At 40.9% G+C, this 25571-nt stretch overlaps 1 protein-coding gene and 1 long non-coding RNA gene across 3 annotated transcripts in view; one reads left to right on the top strand and one right to left on the bottom strand.

Annotated features, from left to right (window-relative positions):
• The window catches only part of PLEKHM1 (pleckstrin homology and RUN domain containing M1), a 58164-nt gene extending 52351 nt beyond the window's left edge, over positions 1-5813 (top strand). For both annotated transcript variants that reach the window (XM_083377073.1, XM_083377074.1), the window contains 2 exons: positions 2492-2649; positions 5061-5813. In XM_083377073.1, the coding sequence (XP_083233199.1) occupies positions 2492-2649; positions 5061-5175 (273 nt within the window). In that variant the 3' untranslated portion in view covers positions 5176-5813. The remainder of the gene's footprint in view (positions 1-2491; positions 2650-5060) is intronic.
• Positions 5814-22170: 16357 nt separating this feature from the next.
• LOC310649679 lies at positions 22171-25330 on the bottom strand. The gene is made up of 3 exons (XR_014494286.1): positions 25241-25330; positions 23595-23639; positions 22171-22290 (listed from the first exon to the last, which is right to left on the bottom strand). It is a non-coding gene; the product is annotated as an uncharacterized lncRNA (long non-coding RNA).
• Positions 25331-25571: the final 241 nt, after the last annotated feature.

Below are 25571 nucleotides of genomic sequence, written 5' to 3'. Positions count from 1 at the left end.
TCAGCTTCAGTTCAGCAAAAACAAAAACCAGAGTATTTTTTTTTAGTTCTTTGAGGGTTTTTATGAGTTCCTGCAGATTTTATTCCATTACAGACATGTCAAACTCGCGACATCATGTGACATCGCGCAACGTATCGGGATGGTTTTGTCATTGCTGGCAATGGGGTGGGCGCAGCTTCCCATGGGCTGGCAGTTTGACACCCCTGCACTAGTTGTTGCCCACTCTAGGGGGCACTGTTCATTTCTGTTTCTAGCTGTTAAACCAGCACACCCGAAGACATTTCTGCTGTCTTGTGGCTAGCATGACTTCACAGAGCGCTGTTACCTTTCCACCAAATGTGAACCTATTTACTCACATTTGCCTGCTTTCGAATTACTAGGTTGGCAAGGAACTGGGGCGAGCATGGGTGCTCACCCCATGACATGGTACTCAGGTCTTGAACCTGGGTTGTCAGCTTTCCCTCCAACAAGCCCAGTGTTGTAGCCACTGAGCCGCCCCCCCAAACCATTTGGGGGGTTTGGATGAAACAAAATCTAAAGGGATGCCAGATTCTTTTTACAGGGCAAGAAGGGTACATTCACTCCTTTTTTTTTCTTCATTAACTTTCTGTATAGTATGTCGCATACCCTCAACCCCTCTCATCTTTCCAGTACCTTCCCTAGCCTGCCTTTCCTGCTGCTGCAGGAATGTCCAAGCTCAGCATGTCCCACTAATCTCCCCATTCCAGGACTAGGATAATTTGCCGCGGTCATGTCACTACAGACAACTCACTGCGGGACAATTTGCTGTGGGACAATTCTACACGGGATAACTCAACACTTTGCTTCTACCTGGCAAGCCTTCCTGGGTTTTTTGCATGGAAAAGAGGCTTGGACAATTTGGCCCTCCTTTTCATGGAAGCACCTATCCCTGGGGGCATTGTGCATCTGGAGGAGGGTATCAAGACTCCAATGCCATCCCAACCTTGGAATCCCCGTCGCCTACACCCTATCAGATCACCCCAAGAGCTCTGGCCATGCTGAGGCTGTGGGAAAGCATTGAACCTCCGTCTCCTCCACTGTGAGTAGGTCAATCCCTGGATCCAGGGTTACCCCATCTTCCTCCAGTGATGCCAGAGCCGATAAGCTGCCACCATTGCCTAGATGGGTAAATTAATCAAGAATTGCGTCCTGCCCAAGCGCTCCCCAGGCATTGCGCTTTGCTCATATGGATGCAGTGCCCTTGCTCCTTGCTGACACTAGATCTCCCTTCCCCAGAGCCTGTGGAACTCCCAGCTACAAGCAGAAAAGGAGACCGGGGGGGATGGATCTTTCCCCCCCCCCAAGTCCAATCCTGTCCCTCCGGACACCCCTTGCCCAGCTAAAAAAAAAAAGAGAGACATTGTTTTGCCAATTCTGTGTGAGGTAATTTGGGGGATCAACTGATGAAATCCATCTGGTGCCAGTAGGGAGTGAGGGCAGCATAGCTGGCCGGGTTGTGGGAAGTGTAGTTTCTGAGGAACGCTCACTAGAAGGCTCGATCCTTGATTAATTTGCCCATTTAGCTACTGAGGGCAGCAGCAGTTTATCATCTCTGGCATCACTGAGCCAGATCACAGTGGAGGAAGATGGGGGTCCCCCTGGATCAAGAGATTGACCTGACTTACAGCGGTGGAGGAGAAGGTTTGGTCCTTTCCCGCAACCTCAGCATGGCCAGGTTGATCTGGTAGGGCAGGGGCAAGGATTCCAAGGCAGACATAGCCCTGGGATTTTGACAACCGCTCCCCAGGGGCAAAATGCCCATGGGGCTGGGGACCTCCATGAAAAGGAGGACCAAATTCCTTAAGCCTCCTTTTCCATGCAAAAAAAAACACAACAGGAAGCCTTGCCAAACAGAAGCAAGGCATTGAGTTATCCTTTGTGGAACTGCCTCAAGGTAAATTTCCTGTGCGAGTTGTCCCGCAACAACTTGGCTGAGGCAACATGGCCATAGCGAGTTGTACCATTCCAACCCACTCCTACTATCCTCCCCCATGATCTTTCATGTGCTTCCCATTACCTCCCTCATCTTGGGTATCACTGCTAATGTAACTTATTTCTCCATCTGTTTATTATCCTACCATGGCATATCTTGCCACCCACTCCCTGATCTTCTCAACACCATCGCTTCCCTGCCAGCCATTTGCTGCTGCCTGTGTCCATTCCACAATCCTTACCTAACCTCCTCTGAACTATGTCTACCTGGACACGACCATGTACAGTATATTACAAAGCAAGCTGGTTTAAGTTCATGCATGAGCCAAAACATATGAAATGTAACCTATTCTGATTTTGACATGGACCAGCCAAAGTCAGCTGTTTCATGCCTTCAAATGTTTTAAATCAGCCTGGCATCATAAGGGCCTTGGCCACTTTTTGCTGAATTACATATTTTGAGAATTCCTGTGAAAGCAGAAGTAGAAGTGGTTTCCCTGCTCCTTACCAACTGCTCATGGCCCTTCTCTCCTCTTAGATAGCAGATGGTATATTTGAAACTTTTCTTCAGTCGCTGATCCAATTTGCTTCCCACCATGTGTATAGCTGTGATCTTTGTACTCAGAGGGGCTTCATCTGCCAAATATGCAACAAGAATGACATCATCTTTCCCTTTGAATTTGATACAACCAGCAGGTAAGTTTTACACATGTCCTTTCCTCTAGAACTGAATACACATTTTAAAGAAGCTAAAATAAAATTGAGTTCTTCAATATATACTGACCATATCTTGGAACTCACTGTGATAGCACATCAGGAAACTGGGTTATTTGTGGCACTATCCCTCCCTTAGGACAGCGGCCCATGACAGTCCCTAAAAACTTGCTCTAATGTGGTAGGCAGACTTGGGTTCCCCTCTTTGAAGGAGTGCCATCTGATGGGAGCTAGATTGCATTTCTTCTCAGTAGCAGTGCCTTGGGATGATCTTACAGGCCTCCTCCCATACCCACACAAAGGGTGCTAAGTTGGCCCCACTCCTGCTGGCCTTTAGGAAAATTTTAAAAACATGGTCATTTCCCCAAGCACTGGACCAAGGTGTGTAAGTTCCCACCAGAAGAGGGTACAAATGTTAGCCAAGTTGCCTATTACTTATTATTGTTGTTCATTGTAGTTTTATTTTGGTTCTTTCTTATTTCTTTCTTTTAATAAGCTGACCAGAATGGCATTTCCAGGTGGGTCGGCCATATATATTTATAAATAAATAAATCCATCCTTTTATTCATTTACATAGCATAGTCAGAACTAGATCAGGTAAGAGTCAGGATAATTGAATGTTAATGAAATCCTTAAATCCTTATCATAATGATAAGTAACAGAATGCTTATAAACATATAAATGTCCTTCTTAGAAAACATTTATTTGTTCGAGTCGGGGGGGCCAGGCCCTTTGACTGAGAGATTACTGAGAGGATACAAAAAACTAAAATAATAGTCTTAGCCCACCATGTTTTTCCCAGATCTGTGACTGTAGGATGTTTTTGGCCCACTAGGTGAAGATTATGTATACACTGAGAAAGCACAACCAGAGAGCCTCCAGAGGTTGGGAAAGGCAGATCTCAGTGCCATAGAGATCCACCTTCCATGAGGCAGTCAAAATCCTAAAAAGTTTTCATTCATCAGATCCATCTTAAAGTAGCCTTTAGATATAATTGCTCATCCCCCAAAACTATAACAATGCAATGACACACAAGTCAGTTTTTCCCTTTGGCTATGTATTAGAGCAGGAAGAGTGCCTCCAAGCTCAGGCAAACTTACTTCCTACTGCCTGAGCAAGACAATTTACCTATGAAACAGGATGTTCTTGGAAGCCTCTGGGGAGTTTTTTTGATTCTGGCAGCAGCACAGCAATAGCCATTTCCTTAATCCTCACCCTGCCTAGCTGGCAGCTGGGGATAATTTTCTCATGCACACCTCCTCAGCCAGTGGCACACTCACAGCCCCCACACTCAGTGGCCAGCAGAGTCAACCAATACTATTCATCATTTGACGAATCCTCCTGGAATAATGATCTGTTATTTTAATAAACATAGCTTAGAAACAGGAAGTAATCTCAGAATCCCTTCTTAGCTGTCAGGCAGAGGGAGAGTTCCAAGAGGCAAAAAGGTAAAGCAACGGGTAAGCCTAAGTGTGAAGAAAAAGGCAGCTATGTAACTATCTAATTTTTTCTCTCTACCCATTAAGTAGCTTTAAAGTTGCCTGATAGCTTGTAAAATTTCTTAACCATCTAACAGAGGTTTTTTTCAGAGGGGCCAAGTATGTTTACTTCAGCTCCCAGCATACTGGCTGGGAAATTCTAGGAGTTGATGTCCACACATCCTAAAGTTGCCAAGTTTGAAAAACACTGACCTAATCTTCTAACCCATGAGGGTGCATATTTATCTAGGAGTTGTACTCCCCAAACTAACCAAAATTAAATTTCATCACATTTCATTTCCACATCTAATGTAATTGAAATGAATTTTAAGTAATGTGGTGAATCTCTAGTTACATATTCCCCTTAAGTGATATTAAAAATGCAATTTAATAACTTTGGAGATTTCAATAGCATACCCAAAGGTTTGGCAGACTCTCTGCAGCTCCAGACTCTGCTTTTTGCCCTTTCACCAGCTGTCCAGGGCCTTTCTATATCTGCCCTCTTCTTCCTTTTGACCTGGTAACAATTGGGATAGCAACTGGGACCAGTATGTGCAACTGATGTTCTCTCCCGTGAAATGATACCTGAGTACCAAGGTAGAAAAACCATGTTTTTCTTACAGAATTGGAATCTCTGAGTGGAAAGTTTTCAAGAGTTCAATTAAGGAGAACTGGTAGAAGGAACACACTGACTTTATTTGTGATTCCACTTTCATGCTTGAAATATAAAGCTGTTATAAGAGGGAGGCTGGCCTTTGAAGCCAATAATACAGAATGAGAACATCTAATACCTTCCAATCTATTGGACTACAATTCCAACTTGGCTGTTGACCTCTAATGTGACCTTGTCAAGTAGCTAACTGCTCACAGATGATGAGTTGCTTCTGGAATTGATATACTTCTTTTTCCTTAAAGGTGTAGTGAGTGCAAGACTGTCTTCCACAACAGTTGTCAGGCAAATGCCAATTTCTGTCCTCGTTGTGTCCGCCGGCAGAAATATCAGGAACTGCAAGAATTCCTTTGGAAATGACCTCAACTGTGCCAGTCCTTTGGATCAGATTCTGGAATTGGATAAAAATTCTGGAATTGTCCAGAAGGCAATTGGGAAATAGAAGTTTAGGAGCAATGGAAGGCCACTGCCAGCTGGATTACAGCCCTACAACAACCAGTGCACCTTGCCATCAGCTCTGGGAAAGGAGCCCAAAGAGATACTTCTTTGAATTCACCCATTATTGCCATTAATCTTCATGCATTCCTGCCTTCCCAGGCAAATTCATCCTTATCCTGACATTTGGTGAATACTGGATATATTAAAGGGATATGTAGCAAGAACTCCCAACAAGACTGAAATTAGTGCATGTGTCTTGATTTAAATTGCCAGAGAAAAGGAATTTTATTTTACTTCTAACAAATGCACTTCCCAGCAGATTTCTTGTGCCTTCTACACTTTGCAGACTGCTCTTAAAATGTCTTGTGCCAAAATGGCTGCTGAATTCTTTAGAAAGGCACTCCATCCTTGGTGTCCTACTCAAGCAAAGTGACCTTCTTATAAATAAGCTATTATTCTCCTTTTAAAAAATGCTCAGTGTATTCCAAACTTGATTTTAATATTTTCTTTTATTCTTCTATGCAGATAATTAACTTTATTTAATAAACAACATGTCTTTATGAATTCATTACTTCTGTGCAGCAGCTTATTTGTAAATTGACTATAGGCTTCTTGTGGGTTTATGTTCAAACGGAGATCAGTAACATCCTGTATTCAGGAATATGTGCCACAGAGAATCGTAATAATACTAAGGAGAAAAGGGGCCTGGATGCTGGAAGAAACTACATTCATTCATTCATTCATTCAATTTGTACAACTGCACTTCTCAATAAGTGACTCTGGGCAGTGAACAAATTTAAAATACTTCAAATACCACTATTTGCTGGAATACAAAAATTAAAATATATAATAGCAGTTGAGAAATATATCCTATAGTCATTAGGACAACCAAAAAACAGGTCCCTGTGCATCCTGGAGCCCAGGTAGATGATGATGTTACAGCCGGAATAGGGAGGATTTCCTGTCTTAAGAGAGTATTGTAGTAAAAAGATTGGTCTAAGGCAGTGGTTCCCAACCTTTCCTATAACCCGCACCCCTAGAATGCTTCTGATATATTCTCACACCCCTTACAAAAGTTCAAAATAATGGCAACAAATTCTGCATATATACTAGGATTTTTAAAACCCAAGTTTTCGCATCCCCTGGAATATCATCTCCCACTCACAAGGGGTGTGAGCACCCCTGGTTGGGAACCCCTGGTCTAAGGTTTCCAGAGGAGTAGGGCCTCTTAAAATCTATGAAACTGGAAGAACCTGAAATATTGGCCATGCCCATTCCAAGGGTTGTCTCAATTCAATAAAGGTACAGGACCAAACAGATTAAATAAAAATGAAGATTCACAATTATGTAATTACATCACCACATATTTGAAGTATGGTTACATATTTCAGCAGCACAGTTAATGTGCGTGATCGGACATACCAACATTTCTGCTCCCTCCTCCATGATCACTCATGTATTTTAAAAGGATTTTTCTTTTCTATTTCTACAAACTTCCTTTTTTCCATAGACCAAAGCTAATTATATAGCTTCAGTCATGAAACAGGAAATGCCATGTGATATATGGTATTAGTTGGGATTCCAGTTCAGCATCTGTCAACATCTTGCTTTGGGGAGTACAATTTTTCTCAAGGATCCTGTCAACTATCCAATTGGCAGTTCCAGAAAAAGAAAATCCTGTGACATGATTTTACCAAGTGTTTAATACTTTACTGAAAATCCACACTGGCACAGAAGAAGCAAAACCAGCTCTTATTTTCCCATTTGAAGGCTTGCTTAGTTAAACAATAGACTCCCTTGTTCCCACCCACTGGGTGTTCACATTGTCCAATAGTAACGTTTCTTCTTGTGACGGAAATAGACCATTTCTCCATCAAGCACCTGCATTAGTGACCTTGGCTCTCAGAAGCCTCAGTTGCCTAGATACCACTCCTCCCTGTTTTGCATTCCATCTTATTGGCAAGATATGAGTGAAGTGAGAAGATGTAGGTGCAAGGGTGAATCTGTCTTGACATGCCACCCCCCCCACCCCCACCCCTGGAAAAAAAGCAGACCTGGAACAACAATAAACATATATACACATTATGTACAACCCAATTACTGCTATATCCCTTAATGGGGCTGTTGAGAATACCTATTGTGAAATTTCTTAACTAACATCACTGTCGTAACATCGGGGGCAGCCACCCACTCAGCATTTGCTAATGGATGGTTTTTCCACAGTACTAGATACTGTAATTTTACCTTGTAATATCTGAAATCAAGAATCTTTTTGATCTTGTAGTGTTCCTCTCCCTTTACTACGATGAGAGGAGGAGGTGGTTCTTTGACTGGTCTCAAACCTGATCCCCAAAAGGTTTTTAAAAGGCTGCAATGAAATACTGGATGAACTTGCCTGAGGCTTCTCAGAAACTTCAGCTCCAACATCAAGAACAAAGTCCGGACTATCTGCCCTAGCCAACTCGAATAAAGCCTGTCTGGAACTGAATGTTCACTTTCATGGTATCTCCCCGGAAGAAAATGTACAGACACAATAGAGCTTTCAGCAAAAGTTTCTAAAAAAGAGGCACAAGCCAGCATTCCTTTGACAAGAAGAAAACCATTCCAGACTCCCCTATAAAAAAAGGCGAACATTAGTGATAGGAGATTCAATTCATAGGGGAACAGAAACAGTCACTCAGTCAAGGGAGGTATAGCAAAAATCAAAGATATACCGTAACTGATTACCTTACTAAAATAATCAACCCCATGGATAAATACCCCTTTCTTCTCTTACATGTTGGGACCAATGACACAACAATAAATCTCAAAACAATAGCAAGAGATTATGAACAGCCAGTGGCGTAGCATGGGGGGTGCAGGGGGGGCCGGCCGCACCGGCCGCAACATCTGGGGGGGCGCACTCGCACTCGCAGCTCTCTGCCCCTGCCTGGCTCACTCTCTCTCACTGCAGTGCTGGCTGTGCGAATCCGATCCGAGCCGCCAGGTCGCCGCCCACGGGTTAGGGGGCGCAAATTACTTGCCTTGCCCCGGGTTAAAGACTTAGGAGCACAAATGGTGTTTTCATCTATATTTCCAACAAAAGGCCAACATCCAATGAGGGAGCAAAGATTTTAAGAAACAAACTACTGGGTTAAAAACTGGTGTTGTTAACAGAACTTCGTCTTCCTAGACCATGACCTACATTATCTAGATGAAGGGCTACTGCTAAGGGAGGGACTGCATCTCATAATAACTGAAAACAATATATTTAGAAAATGATTGGCTCATCTTATTAGAAGGACTTTAAAGTAAAAATGAGAGGGGAGGAGGGCCAATCTTGATGACCCATAGAAGCTAATTCCAAACAAAAGCCACTATATAATCAATCACATAATGAGGAAGGGAGTAAAGAAAAGAAAAAAAACCCATAATGAAATAGAGAGTGATGGAAAGGATGGAAATCTCAGTTACAAAGTTGGAAATACAAGAAACATACCCAAGACCAATAAAGGATACAAATGCCTATACACTAACGCTCCAAGTTTAGAGAACAAATAGAGTGAACTTGAAGTATTAGTACATGAAGGCAGATATGATATAGTTGCCATTACTAAAACTTGGTGTTCTGTCCCAGCCGACATATGTCCTTGTTACTTCAAAAGGCAACCCCTCTTGTAACAGTAGACTGGAAAAATAAACCCTTTTTTATTTGAGTTACACACCTTGTCCACTAACAAAATAGAGTACAAGCCAAAACAGGAAATAACTCACTGGTAAAAGAAACAGACTATCATCTCTTGACACAGTAGTTCTTTGCAAACAATTGGCTCCAGCAACCAGCCCTGCCCACACATTCCCTTTTTGTTACGCAGCCCCCAAGGCGTGACTTCTCACTGCTTTCTCCTTCTGCCCTGGAGTTGTCTCCCTCTGATTTACTTGTGTGACCTGTCTTCATTTACGTGCGTCTCTGAGGCCTTCCAGCTGTGCTTCCTCTGAGTCTGACTCAGCCTCCCAGCACAGGTGGCTTTCAGCTTGATCATGAGTGGAGAAGCCAGGTTCTTTCTCACTTTGTAAGTCTTGTAACTCATCAGAGCCTTCCTCCAACTCTGATGGTTCCCCATGCCCCTCCTCCTCCTCCTCCTTCTCCTCCTCTGATTCCTTGGACTCAGCTGCCAGGATCACAGGCTGACACGGAATCACAACACTTGGTAGGATGAAACTCATGATTGGAATGTACTGATGGAAGGATATACACCAGACATGTCAAACTCATGACAAACACGTGACATTGCGCAATGTATCAGGAAGGTTTTGCCATTGCTGGCAATAGGATGGGTGTGGCTTCCAGATGATGCATCTGGCCTGTGGACTGGCAGTTTGACACCCCTGATATAAACTATTCAGAAGAAACAGACCTAACAAAAAAGGATTTGCACTGTATATCAAAATCACTACATCTCTATAGAAATACACAAAACCAGGGATTAAAACCTCCTAGAATCCATATGGGTCAATATAAAAGGGGAAAAAATGTCATTGCTATACCAACAAGCAGAAGAAATAGATGAACTCTTTGCTAATCAATTAACAAATGTATGTAGGAACATATTACAGTAGTAATGGGTAACTACTTTGATATCATCTGGGAGAGAAGCTCTGCAGCAAGTGGGAGAATAGAATAGAATAGAATAGAATAGAATAGAATAGAATAGAATAGAATAGAATAGAATAGAATAGAATAGAATAGAATAGAATAGAATAGAATAGAATAGAATAGAATAGAATAGAATAGAGCCAAACTAGAGTCTTGGACTTTAAAAGAGCTAATTTCAATAAACTTAGAGAGACCATGGGAAGAATTCTATGAATGAGAATCCTAAAGGGGAAAACAACTCAAGAAGCTTGGGAAATTTTGAAAAGTGAGATAATAAAGGCCCAGTCTAGTACAATACTAACAAAGAAGAAAAATAACAGCTCTCAAAACAAACCAGCATGGCTGCATAAAGAACTCTCTGATAAATTGAAAGATAAAAAGGACAAGTATAAGAATTGGAAAGAGGGGCACATAACTAAGTCAGAATATCAGCAAATAGCCCGTGCCTGCAAAGATGAAGTGAGGAAAGCTAAGGCTCAAAATGAACTAAGGCTTGCGGCCAAAGTCAAAAATAACAAACAATGCTTCTTTCAACATATAAAAACAAGAAAAAAGTCAAGGAAATGATTGGTCCATTAGTGGGGGAAAGTGGCAAGAAGGTGACAAGCAATAGGGAGAAAGCAGAACTATTTAATTCGTTTTTTGCATCTGTCTTTACACAAAGGGAAAAAACAGTCCAACCTACCCAAACCAGTGCCATAAAAAACAGAATAGAAACGTAAGTTAAGATAGGCAAGAAAATGGTAAGTGAGCACCTGTCCAGCCTAGACGAGTTCAAATCACCAGGATCAGATGGATTACACCCCAAGGTTCTCAAGGAACTGGCAGATGTGATCTCAGAACCACTGAACTATATTTTTCAAAGATCCTGGAGCACTGGGGAACTACCAGAGGACTGGAAGAGAGCTGATGTAGTTCCCATCTTCAAAAAAGGGAAAAAAATAGATCCAGGAAACCTCAGACCTATCAGCCTGACCTCAATACCTGGGAAGATTCTGGAAAAGATAATCAAACAACAAATCAGCGAACACCTTGATGCAAACAAAGTCATCACTAAAAGTCAACATGGGTTTGTCAAAAATAGATCATGCCAGACATATCTTATTACATTCTTTGACCAAGTGACAAAACTAGTGGACCAGAGGAATGCTGTAGATATAATTTACTTGGACTTCAGTAAGGCATTTGATAAAGTAGATCACAACCTACTACTTGATAAGATAGAAAAATGTGGGTTAGATAGCATTACCACCAGATGGATTCGTAGCTGGCTGACAGGCCGTACTCAGCGTGTGGTCCTCAATGGAACTGCATCTACATGGAAGGAAGTGTGTAGTGGGGTGCCCAGGGCTCTGTTCTGGGCCCAGTGCTCTTCAATATCTTCATTAATGATTTGGATGAGGGGATAGATGGGGAACTCATCAAATTTGCAGATGACACCAAGCTGGCAGGAATAGTCAATACTCCAGAAGATAGGCTTAAGATACAGAAGGATCTGGACAGACTCGAACACTGGGCACTATCTAACAAAATGAAATTCAATGGTGAAAAAAGTAAGGTTCTACATTTAGGCAGCAAAAATCAAATGCATAGGTATAGTATAGGTGGTACCTTGCTCAATAGTAGTAACTGTGAGAGGGATCTCGGAGTCTTAGTAGACAATCACTTCAATATGAGCCAGCAGTGTGCTGCAGCTGCCAAAAAAGCCAACACAGTGCTAGGCTGCATTAACAGAGGGATAGAATCAAGATCAAGTGAAGTACTAATACCACTTTACAATGCTTTGGTAAGGCCACACCTGGAATACTGCATCCAGTTTTGGTCACCACTATGTAAAAAAGATGTCGAGACTCTAGAAAGGGTACAGAGAAGAGCAACCAAGATGATTAGGGGGCTGGAGGCTAAAACACATAGGGAACGGTTGCTGGAATTGGGTATGTGTAGTTTAATGAAGAGAAGGGTGAGGGGTGACATGATAGCAGTGTTCCAATATCTCAGGGGCTACCACAAAGAAGAGGGAGTCAAGCTATTCTCCAAAGCACCTGAAAGCAGGACAAGAAGCAACGGATGGAAACTAGTCAAGGAGAAAAGCAACCTAGAACTAAGGAGAAACTTCCTGACAGTTAGAACAATTAACCAGTGGAACAACCTGCCTCCAGAGGTGGTGAATGCTCCAACACTGGATGTTTTAAGAAGAGACTGGATAGCCTTTTGCCTGAAATGGTGTAAGGTTTCCTGCTTGAGCAGGGGGTTGGACTAGATGACCTCCAAGGTCCCTTCCAACTTTATTATTATTATGATGATGATGATGATGATGATGATGATGATGATGATGATGGAATAGAATAGAATAGAATGGAATGGAATGGAATGGAATGGAATGGAATGGAATGGAATGGAATAGAATAGCATTTTTTGTAGGTGAGCACCTCAGTATCCTTTTGGTGGATTACCACCGATTTGGCCTAACCCCAAACTACCATGGCAAACATTCCCCAATTGTCTATCTTATGGATCAATCTAACAGATGCCTCCCTCAACTGAACTGCTCCAAACGGAACTACTATGTGGCAAGAAGATGGAATGTATAAGTTATAGGACTCTTGTTTATATGCTTAATAGAATTGTTAGATTGCAAGCTGTATTAGAAATAATTACAAATCAAGGGCATTTAGAATAACATGCTATTTTGCTTCTCTACACTCTGCTTGCGCAGGAACCTCCACTAGCTCAAGGTGAGAAGTACATGTACAGAAAGTTAAAGAAAATTAATTGGTTAAAATAACACTACAAAAGAAAACAAGGGGTGGGTGGGTTATGGCTTTCCTTTTTACATGTTGCTGCCAGTGTGTGTGGAAGAAATACACCCAGCTTCTTCAGCAACCTGGACAACTGCCATGGACACAAGCTGGTTTGGAGAGATCTTTGGTGTTTGGTGAAGGGAACATTTTTCGGTTATGTTAGCATTTAGAGGTCTTTTGGTTTTGCCATCTTTGATTCCTGTTATCCAAAGAACAGTTACTTCAACCATCTTGGGGATGAAGGTCATAGTATCCTCTGTAAGTAGTGATAAACCCAGTAAGCCAGCCAAGGTCCTGATTATCACTGCAATAACAAAGGAATATACATCATTGGCCACCAAGTAACAGAAAGCATTCTGTTACAAAATTAAAGGGGGGAATGAAGGGTTCTGGAGCAAAGGGAAATTGTTTAGTCTAACTGTTGCTTTCTTGCTTTTGGTAATTGGCTTTTGTACCAGGGAAATCTCATGCAAACGTGGGAAACATGTACATGGTTGCGATATACTGAAGGAGGGAATAAGGGAGTGTACAGTCTCTTCTTAAAACTTCCAGTGTTGGAGCATTCACCACTTCTGGAGGCAGGTTGTTCCACTGGTTAGTTGTTCTGTCAGGAAGTTTCTCCTTAGTTCTAGGTTGCTTCTTTCGTTGACTAGTTTCCATCCGTTGCTTCTTGTCCTGCTTTCAGGTGCTTTGGAGAATAGCTTGACTCCCTCTTCTTTGTGGCGGCCCCTGAGATATTGGAACACTGCTATCATGTCACCCCTCACCCTTCTCTTCATTAAACTACACATACCCAATTCCAGCAACTGTTCCCTATATGTTTTAGCCTCCAGTCCCCCAATCATCTTTGTTGCTCTTCTCTGTACTCTTTCTAGAGTCTCGACATCTTTTTTACATAGTGGTGACCAAAACTGGATGCAGTATTCCAGGTGTGGCCTTACCAAAGCATTGTAAAGTGGTATTAGTACTTCACTTGATCTTGATTCTATCCCTCTGTTAATGCAGCCTAGCACTGTGTTGGCTTTTTTGGCAGCTGCAGCACACTGCTGGCTCATATTGAAGTGATTGTCTACTAAGACTCCGAGATCCCTCTCACAGTTACTACTATTGAGCAAGGTACCACCTATACTATACCTATGTATTTGATTTTTCCTGCCTAAATGTAGAACCTTACTTTTTTCACCATTGAATTTCATTTTGTTAGATAGTGCCCAGTGTTCGAGTCTGTCCAGATCCTTCTGTATCTTAAGCCTATCTTCTGGAGTATTGGCTATTCTTGTAAGCTTGTAAGCCGCCCTGAGTCTTCGGAGAAGGGCGGGATATAAATGGAATTAAAATAAAATAAAAAATAAAAAAATATTCCTGCCAGCTTGGTGTCATCTGCAAATTTGATGAGTTCCCCATCTATCCCCTCATCCAAATCATTGATGAAGATGTTGAAGAGCACTGGGCCCAAAACAGAGCCCTGAGGCACCCCACTACACACTTCCTTCCATGTAGATGCGGTTCCATTGAGGACCACACGCTGAGTACGGCCTGTCAGCCAGCTACGAATCCATCTGGTGGTAATGCTATCTAACCCACATTTTTCTATCTTATCAAGTAGTAGGTTGTGATCTACTTTATCAAATGCCTTACTGAAATCCAAGTAAATTAAATCTACAGCATTCCTCTGGTCCACTAGTTTTGTCACTTGGTCAAAGAATGCAATAAGGTTTGTCTGGCACGATCTCTTTTTGACAAACCCATGTTGGCTTTTAGTGATAACTTTGTTCACATCAAGGTGTTCGCTGATTTGTTGTTTGATTATCTTTTCCAGAATCTTCCCAGGTATTGAGGTCAGGCTGATAGGTCTGAGGTTTCCTGGATCTATTTTTTTCCCTTTTTTGAAGATGGGAACTACATCAGCTCTCTTCCAGTCCTCTGGTAGTTCCCCAGTGCTCCAGGATCTTTGAAAAATATAGTTCAGTGGTTCTGAGATCACATCTGCCAGTTCCTTGAGAACCTTGGGGTGTAATCCATCTGATCCTGGTGATTTGAACTCGTCTAGGCTGGACAGGTGCTCACTTACCATTTTCTTGCCTATCTTAACTTACGTTTCTATTCTGTTTTTTATGGCACTGGTTTGGGTAGGTTGGACTGTTTTTTCCCTTTGTGTAAAGACAGATGCAAAAAATGAATTAAATAGTTCTGCTTTCTACCTGTTGCTTGTCACCTTCTTGCCACTTTCCCCCACTAATGGACCAATCATTTCCTTGACTTTTTTCTTGTTTCTTATATGTTGAAAGAAGCTTTTTTTGTTATTTTTGACTTTGGTCGCAAGCCTTAGTTCATTTTGAGGAATGATTGATGTCTTTCTTATGATGTAATGGCTCTGTTGACTGATTTTCATTGGCTAACAAAGATTATAAAGCAATACTACCAACTTTCTAAGGTGAGGCACTTCTGGATGTAACTCTGCCAACGTTCCAGATTATTGGCCACCCAGCTGCTTAATTTGATCAAATAAAGTGCTGCTTGATCAATCACTTGGCTTATCTGATTAGATTGATATGATATCTCAAGTTCATGTAGAACTGGGACCTAACAGTTGAAAGGGATCTTAGGGATCATCTAGTCCAATTCTCTGCTCATGCAGGAAACCCTATACCATTTCAGACAAATGGCTATCCAGTCTCTTTTTAAAAACTTCCAGTGTTGGAGCATTCACAACTTCTGGAGGCAGGTTGTTCCACTGATTATTTGTTCTGTCAGGAAATTTCTCCTTAGTTCTAGGTTGGTTCTCTCTGGTTAGTTTCCATCCATTGCTTCTTGTCCTGCCTTCAGGTGCTTTGGAGAAGAGGTTGACTCCCTCTTCTATGTGGCAACCCGAGATATTGAAACACTGCTGTCATGTCATTCTTCGTCCTTCTCTTCATTAAATTTGACATACCCAATTCCAGCAACCATTCCTTATACATTTTAGCCGCCAGCCCCCTAATCAAATTTGTTACTCTTCTCTGTATTCTTTCTAGTCTCAACATTTTTTTACATTGTGATGATCAAAACTAGATACAGTATTCCAAGTGTGGCCTTACCAAGGCATTGTAAAGTGGTATTAACACTTCACGTGATCTTGATTCAATCCTTTTGTTAATGCAGCTTAGCACTGAGTTGGCTTTTTTGGCAGCTACATCACACTCCTGGCTCATATTTAAGTGATTTTCCATTAGGACTCCAAGATCCCGCTCATAGTTGCTACTATTGAGCAAGGTACCACCTATACCAAGGGTAAGCAACTTTGGCTCTTTTGTGACTCGTGGACTTCAACTCCCAGAATTCCTGAGCCAGCCATGCTTGTTCAGGAATTCTGGGAGTTGAAGTCCATGGGTCACAAAAGAGCCAAGGTTGCCTACCCCTGACCTATACTATATCTGTGCATTTGGTTTTTCTTGCCTAAGTGTAGAACCTTACTTTTTCCACCACTGAATTTCATTTTGTTAGATAGTGCCCAATGTTCAAGTCTGTCGAGATCCTTCTGTATCTTAAGCCTATCTTCTAGAGTTCTGGACTTCTCCAGGCAGTCTCTGGAGTCAACTCTGGCCAAACGTCATCCTTACATCTTCAGTCAGACTTATTGTCTTGAGATTCCTTGTTTGAACAATGGACTTTGCCAGCTCTGCTGCCCCCTTGAAAGGGTTGCTTTTTCTAATAAAAGAAATAATCCCAGGTACTCAGACAAGGACTTGCCAAACTTCCATATCATTGTCAGCAAATCGGATTACTAGGATCTGTAATTATCCACTTCTGCCAGAATTGGAATGGGCTCAACATCTATGACCAACATTTTAGAAAGAGTTTATATTCTCACATCTCTCAGTTAGAACTATGAAAGCTTTCTCAAATGTTGTTTTCAGATACTCCTGAAAATGAAGTGAGGAAAATAGAATGTTTTCACTAAAAAAAAGAGAATAGTCTTATACAGCTAATTTTTCTATTTTGCCATCAAATCAATATTGTTCTATTCCCCAGTCTTTTTAATATGTTACATTTTCATTTTGTACTGCAAATGTTTTGGATTTGATCACACTGTCTTATATCACTTCCTGCTACTTTTTATGTTATACTTTATACACATACTTTTAGTTATAGATATAAAAAGATCTGATACTGTATTCTGCATTTGGGAAGCTGAAAATATTATTGAAAATTTTGTAGAGATGCAATAAATAAATGAATACATACATACGCGGGTAATCTTGCGATATACAAATGCCATGTGAATGTTCTACACATTTGTAAAACATTCTTCTGACACCAAGAAATCTATAGATTGTATCATTCGTAGCCACTAGGGCCATGAGTAATAAGAACCTTAGCCCAACACAACTGCACATGCTCCAGATGGGAGAATGGCTATTCTGAAATAGGATAAGGATAACAATAAAAAGGTGGATAACAAATAATGTATTTAATAATATAATATTTAGTAATAAACAGTGCTCTAGATAAGTAGGATTAGTCTTCTTCATCTTCCTCCCCCTCTTCTGAACTTCTGTAGAGATAAAAGGAATAAAAGATGATGTTACAATGTGCTTTTAAAACTACACAGTCTTCTAATCAGGCTGTTCAACCTTTGTCAAGCTATTATTATTATAATAGATCCAGTATCCTTATTCTATGCTGCTTCCAAAGTAATATCCATATATTGAGGTGCCGTTTTTTTCTGAGAAGAGTAAGAATTTCAATATTTCAGAGCTGCTGAATTACTGCCATGCTGAGTAGTTACCATGCAGAAGACAGCAACTGTACATAGGAAAGATCAGAGAAGTCCTAAGACAGGCCTGTCACAATTCAGCCAATGACTCTGCCAAAAAGAGCTTGAAAAGAATATTGAGCGGTTATGAATAACTAGGCAGGCACATAACTAGGCACATAACTAGCCATGTGAATGTTCTACACATTTGTAAAACATTCTTCTGACCACCAGAAAATCTATAGATTTTATCATTGGATAATGGAATTATCTACAGTATACGTGAGTTGGGCAGCTGTAAAAATTTGCTTAATAAATAAATAATCAATAAATGATATGCTTAACTTTCTATGTCCCAGTAAAGACCTATTTCAGTAGGCAGGAGGATTAAAATGGGTGCAATTAAAAAACAGAGTACTGTTTATTCCTAATAAAACAGTGTTTGGAAAGATTCTTACTGTGGCATCGAAATATAAATTAAGAGTAAAACACACTATATTCTAGGGTTTATCTGTGAATTGTTTATATGTGTAGACCAAGATGTATATTTACATGTCAAAACTGAGAATTGTAACAGGCAGCACATAATGCTATTTTGTGTACTGAGATATTTTAATGAGTCCTTTGAGTTTCTGTTTCTTTGTTTGTTTTACACTTCTTACCAGCCCTAACGTCTTTTCTCTGTAGTTTGCCAACTCAGTGTCTTTCCGTACCTTGCAGTACTTTCTGTCCTGAGTAGTAGGGCTAATTACTAGCATGCAGTATTGCAGGCTAACTCTGCCCACCGCCAGGAGTTACATCCTGACCAGCTCAAGGTTGACTCATCCTCCCATCCTTCCAAGATCAGTATTGCCCCTAACAATATTGCCCCATATTGTTGGGGACCTTATTCTGATAATATAAACAGCTCAGAGAGTGCTATAAAGCACTGTGAGATGGTATATAAGTCTAAGTGCTATTGCTTTTGCTAATTCTTTTGCAAGATACTAGCCCTTTGCAAGAAAGCAACAATCGACTTCTAAATCTGCAGAATTCTATTAAACCAAGCTAATATGAAAACATCATTACAAATGTTCAAGCTCACATGATAAGCACCTCCCAGAGTTTACAAAAAAGTCCCCAAATTATGAATGTTGCTGCACTATGGCAGTCGATCACCCTTATGAATGATTGCAGAGGCACTGCAACATTCACTCTGCCTATTTCCCCTCCCCTCTATTCGCAGAGAATAGAGATCTAATGTACAGCAAGATCATGCAAGATCAGTGGTGTGAGATCTCATGCTACTGATCTTGCGTGATCTCATGGTACTTTAGGCCTCTGTTCTCTGCAAATGGAGGCGCAGACGAGATCTGCAGCAAAAGGCTTTGAAAATGGAGGTAAGGGCTGAAACATCAAAGCCTTCCCTCTGTTTACAAAGTGTTTTTGCCATTTTGCAAAAAGCCTCTGCCACTGAGAAGGGACCTCTGGAGAGCCACGATGGACACTCCCGACCTCCATTCTAGGCATGAGGCCTGCAGGACGCCTCCCACACCCAGAATGGACATCTGGAGAGCTGCAGCCACCTCCTTCAGCCTCCAGCTCCTGCCGGCCTCTGACACTCAGAACAGAGGTCAGGAGTGGACACCGCAGGTCTCCGGCAGTCTGTTCTGTGCATGGGAGGCCCAAAGTGGAGGTCAGATGCAGCAGCCGCAGGTCTCCAGATATCCATTTTGGGCATGGGAGGCCTCCCACAGGCCTTTCACACCCAGAACAGAGGCCAAAAGCTTCTGGGGATCATGATCTCATGCTTAGGCACCCATCAACCTTTGCAGAGAATGTGTGCCTGATTTTCCACAAGATCAGGTCATCCAGAAGCTTCCAGGCTTTGTGCACGAGCATTTGCATGCCAACAGGAGGTTTGAAGCCACGTGATTTCATTGCCCCAAATCTCCCTTTGGCGTGCAAACGCTTTTCTGTGCTGAGCCTGGAAGCCTTTGGAGGAGACTCACCGAGGCTTTCCACCACTCCAGAAGTGGCTGGCAGCCCAGTGAGTCAGAGAGGACAAACAGGGCCCGCTCGTCCTGCTCTCCCTCTACTCTCGCCTGGAGCAGAGAAAGAAACATAGAGGCTGGAGAGGAGACAGATCTTCACAAGGTAAGTTATTTTAATTGGGGTTTTAATTGCACAGGGTTAAGTTTAATCTTTTTTAAATTGGTTTTAACTTTTGTATGGTTGGTTTTTAATTCCCTGTAAACCGCCCTGAGTCCTCAGGGAAAGGGCGGTATATAAATGTAATAAAATAAATAAATAAATAAATAAATAAATAAATAAATAAATAAATAAATAAATAAATAAGTAACCCAATGCAGCAGGATGGGGGGGGAGCAATTGTGGGGCCCCAGGGAAGGGAGCATGAGGTATTTCAGTGGGTCAGGAGAGGCCTTGTGTGGTAAGTAGCACTAGGCCTCCCCATGGCCTTCCCCACCCTGAGATACCTCATGTTCACTTAACGAGCTGTGCATTCACCCACATATTAAATTAGTGAATGCATGGGCAAAAGGAGGGAGTGATCTCATTCGATGTATGAGATTCACTCCCACGAATTCTCAAGTTTTGAATGGAATGGGCAGGCTCCATTACATTCGTAACTTGTGGACTACCTGTATATATTTTAACATGATCCCCTGAAATGAATATTTTAAGAAAATCTGGAAAATCAGGTTTTCATGTGCAAATTCTTATATTCTGTTCCTGAATTGCAGTGTTGCTGGGCTAGATTTTTCAGAAAGGTCTTATATTTTTCTGAGAAGATCTAGATCTGACAAACATAGGAGAACCACCTAAAATCATTGAAGCTTGAAGCTAATTTTTCATATCCACTAAATGTACCTTTCCATCCTGTATTCTAGAAAAGAAGCCACAGAAAGAAAATCTTCTAAGGAAAAAAAACCTCCATTCCTCTTTATATTTTTATTCATTTTAATTATATAATGCTGTAGCAGAGGGCTTTATTAATTTATCAAGCACTTCCATTTCTAAAAAGAGCCATTTGTCCATAGGTTTACTGTGAGTTTTCTGACTGTTCTTCAAAGAGTAAATATAGGATCCAATTTAAACACAAATGCAAAAGCAAAACTTGAAAAATCCCCCAATCTGTTAGATTCAGAGAGAAAGAAAAATGATAGGAAATTACATCCACGTGTATGCAACAGAAACATACAAAAAGAGCATCTGCTGCTTTTTGTAAAAGATGTTTGATACTCCAGAACTGGAAAAGATAAAAACTGCCTTTAAATAGGAGAACTGAAAATCTTTTGAAATAAAACTTTTGGAGTAAAACATAAAAAGATTCACTTTCAGCTAAGATAAATACAGATAGTATGAAGGATGTAACTTTCCCCATCCACAACCCCTACATGAACTGGATTATAGTTTCCATCATTCTGGTCCTTAACCAAGGACATTAAGAGCTATGATCTAACTTCAAGAAAACAAAAATATTATCTTAGTTCATTAATTTCTGTCACCAACTTTAAAACCATCCATTTGATTTTGGTCAAAAATGTTCTCTGCTCTTTCCAAAATTGCCAATCTTTTAATACAAAGGTGGCTTTTGCACTTTTCTACCTTCCTTTTCCTATCTATTAATACAACTTTTGCACTGTGGCACAATGCAATAAGCAGTTTATGAGATATTTTATATATTTGGTATCCTTTGGCATCCACTTCAAAAATTCTTAAAGAGAAATCATTCTGATTTGCACCCTGCAGCTACTTACGTTTTCTTTGAAGTGCCTTCTTCTTCTGTTTCTGAAGTACTGATAAAAAATTAAAAGCAGAGTTTAAGCATTGCTCTGGCAGCAGTTGAATATTTCTTAATTCCCTGGCCAGCTTGGCCTAGTCATTTATGTATTTATTTATTTGATGTAATTGGCACCTGTCTTGTTTCAAAGCGATCCTGGGAGACTTACATCATTGAAAGCATTAAAACAATAAAAGATAAATATTTCTAAGATAATACAAATGGTTATAATCAAAGACAAAGTTAATAGATGAAAGATAACTAAAAGATAAAAGTCGGGGAGGATTCTCTCTTAATTCATCAACTACCTCCAGTGTCATGCTCTCCTCTTGGGGCCCCCAGTCATCAACCAGAGCCAGGTCTTCAGGTCCATATGGAAGGTCAGAAGGGTGGAAACTGATCTCACCTCAGGAGCTAAGATGTTCCAAAGGGGAGGAGCCACAGCAGAGGTGGTCCTTCTCCTGGACTCTGCTAGCCCAAATTCCTTGCCTGGGGGGGCCTGCAGCTTGTCTCTTCTGCTGGCTGGGTGGGGTCGGCTAGCCACAATAGGGTGAGACTATTCCTCAAGTAAGCCATGCAAGTCTTTGAGGGTAGTCACTCACACTCTGAATTGCATCCACAAGTAAACCAGCAACCAGTGCAGCTCGCAGAGCAGTGATGTAACATGGACCCCTCTAGAGGCCCTAGGAATTACATGGGTTGCAGCAGCCCTTGCATCAGTTGACGCTATTATGTAAGCTTGCTTTTTCTATGGGTTCTCCATGCATTGGATCTATCATTTCAGTCCTTTCATTTCAAATACTACTACCTTTAGATTAGCTTGTCTTTGTCTCTCCAACTGCAGCCATTGAGGATTTTACAAATGGGACATCAGCAAAAAGATGCTCTTTAATCTCACAGTGTGATCTCTTCTGTTGGGCTTGGAGGAAAGTCAACCTCACATTTAAGCCTTCTTATCCAAGCCCTAGTCAAGTTGGAACATACTTTGCAGGTAAATGAATTTGTGGCAGAAGATGACAATCCTCTTTTGTGCACAGCTTCGAAAGCATTGTGCAAGGCACTTCTCCCATCCTCCATTGTGCTAGCAAGCAAAGAAATTTTGTAGTGTCATTAACTCAGTTCTCTTACAACTAAAGAGAGTGAGAGTCAGAGGATTTCTCATCAGCTAGGAACTCTCATTTGGCTGAGTGAAGTAGGATGGTCTAGAAAAAAATGCAATTTTTGCCTTGTATTTTCAACCAGGTTAGTGAGTGCTAGTACTAGGAGGCGTCCTCTGCTTCCTAGTTCTGCTTCCCCCAATCTGAATTTTTAACTCAGAATGCTCTTAGAATCTGAACTATGTTCAGCTACTAAAAATGGACCCTTTATTTTTTGCATCTTACACTACTAGAGTACAAGAGAAATTAGGATGTTAACATTCTGTGGGCAGTGTATTTTCTATTTAGTTTATATATGCAAAGAGTTTTGGGTGTGTAGAGATAGAATAGAATAGAGCTGGAAGGGACCTTGGTGGCCTTCCAGTCCAGCCTGCTGCTCAAGCAGCAGAACCTATACTATCTCAGACAAAAACCTCTTTAAAAACCTCCACTGATGGAGCACCCATGATTTCTGAACGCAAGCTGTTCCATTGGTTAATTGTTCTCACTGTTAGGAAGTTTCTCCTTAATTCCAGATTGCTTCTCTCTTTGATCAGTTTCCAGCCATTGTTTCTTGTCCTGCCCATTGGTGCTTTGGTGAATAATGTAACCCTTTCTTCTTTGTGGCAGCCCCTCAAATTTTGGAATACCGCTATCATGTCTCCCCTATTTCTTCTTTTCTTTAGCCAAACCCAAATTCTGCAGCCATTCTTCATATGTTTTAGTCTGTAGAACTTTAATCACTTTAGTTGCTCTTCTCTGAACTTTTTCAAAAGTCTCAACATCTTTTATGTGGTATGGTGACCAAAATTGATTGCAGTATTCCAAGTGTAGTCTTACCAGGGTTTTATAAAGTGGTACTAATACTTTGCATGATTCTATGCCTCTGTTTATATAACCCAGGACTCTATTAGCTTTTTTGGCTGCTGCTGCACACTGCTCATATGCAAGTGATCATGCACTAGGACACCAAGGCCCCTCTCACAGTTACTGTTTTTGAGCCAGGTCTCACTCAATCTCTATTTATAACATTGATTTTCCTCACTCCTTTTGCTACTCACTCCTCTTTGGAGAAGTTTCACTGGTGGGAGTCTCTTTTTCAGATCTGACAAAGAACCGATAAACATTTTAGCAGAGCAGAAGTTAAAAAGAACTCTGGTGCAGTTAAGATTGTCTTTTTCCAAGGAAATATCTTGGAAGAAAAAAGTTCTAAATTAAAGAACAGCCCTTGACAGATTGTAGTACTCACTCAACGTTTGGAGAAGTTTCACTAGCGGAAGACTCTTTTTCAGACCTGACAAAGAACAGAAGACATTTTAATAGAGCAGAAGTTAAAAAGTGGTGTTGGGCTTAATATATGTCATTTAATTTGAGTTTAGTTATGATCTATGAAATAAATGCATGTTTTAATGTTGTTTGGGAATGAGACTTTTATCAATTCGTCTAGTTCACAGGTCTGCAACCCGCGGCTCCAGAGCCGCATGCGGCTCTTTCAGCCGTCTCCTGCGGCTCCCAGTCTTCTGCTATGTGCAGTCCAAAAAAAAAAGTGGGACTAAAAAAGTTCAACCAATCAATTCAAATATGCAGGGTAGGTGCATATCTCGCCTTGGCTCCACTCTTCAGTCAAACCTTGTTCTGCGCATGTGCGCATGTACGTGCATGCACACACATTTTTTGTGGCTCTTTTTTGTGGTTCATTTTTGTGGTTCCGAGTGGCTCTTTCACTATTTCAGGTTGCTGACCCCTGGTCTAGTTGATACAAATATACTTGCAATATACAAAGGCATGTTTGTTAATATTGGTATATTTAATAAGTCACAACTGGTTATAGCAAAACTTTTCTCCTGAAAAGATCCCATAGGAATACTATACAAAATACATAAAACTGTATGACATGGTTTGCGCACCTGACTCAATACAAATAAGCCATAGTTTCATTTCAGGTTTTGTGAATCCAGCCATTGTGATTTATTCCAGAAATAATTTTCTGGTCATCCACAGTTTGGCACAATGTGGGAACTGCAGTATGTCATAAAAACGTCTACCAAAAAGGTTCAAAATACCGCTTTTTTCTAAATACTATAGCATGTATTTGGGCATTTCAAACTGTCAGTCATCTAGAAATCACAGGTGTAGGACAGGCTGGGATCAAGACCATTGGCTATTACAACAGCCTCCTTCTCCTTCTCCACAGAGAAGCCAGAGTGGTTCTGAATTACTTCTATGTGGGCAGAAAATAAGGGTGCCTCCTGTTCCTGAAGACAATGGATTGGCTTACAGGATCCAGAAGAAATGGAGAGAAGCGAGGGAAATGGCAAATTCAGGAGGAATGGCTGGGAAGCTGCCATCTTTATCCACACTACTGCAGTGCTGGCTTAGATGACTTTAAAATTCAATGAGAGACTTTAAAACAGGAGCAGTTACCTTTAAAGAGAGTACAACAGATGGCTCTAGACATCAGTTGCCAAGTAAAAGCCAACCTTTGTTAAACACTGCAACCCAATCCTAATGTATATGTACTCAGAACTAAGCCCCAAAATGACAGGATTATATACTGCTCAAAAAAATAAAGGGAACACTTAAACAACACAATGTACTGTATTTAATAGTAGGATGTCTTATCTTCTGTTCCCTTTATTTTTTTGAGCAGTATATTTTTATTTATTTAAACAAATTTATGGCAGCTTGCTAAATCTAAAAAACCCCCACCATCCAGTCATATTATTATTATTATTATTATTATTATTATTATTATTATTATTATTATTATTATTATCATCATCATCATCATCTCCAGGCTTGCCTAAGCCACATATGTAATACTTGTGGGGGCATGTTTTTCAGATCCAATAACTAAGTAGGAAGTCACCAATGGTCGCTTTTGCATTTACACACCTGTTTTTCAAGTATACCCCTCTCCATTCTATCCAGAAGTGTCCTTAAACAAACAATTAAAAAGGAAAATGGTGAAATCGTAGCCTGAATAAAACCCTTTGACAATATTCAAACAAAACGTAGCATACATTTCAGTACTGGAAAATTACACAAACTCTTAGCATTTATATGAAAGATGTATACACTGTTTCCCTAAAATAAGACCTACCCGAAAAATAAGCTTTAGCATCATTTTTCAAGATGCTCATAATATAAGTCCTACCCTAAAAATAAGCCCCAGTTAAGATCATCAGCCAGACAGACGCATTTAGTACCATATTTTCCCCAAAAT

Source organism: Vipera ursinii (genome assembly GCF_947247035.1).
Source record: "Vipera ursinii genome assembly, chromosome: Z".
Taxonomy (NCBI): Eukaryota; Metazoa; Chordata; class Lepidosauria; order Squamata; family Viperidae; genus Vipera; species Vipera ursinii.
The sequence above is the reverse complement of the archived record's forward strand: the minus strand, read 5'-3'. Positions and strand labels throughout refer to the sequence as shown.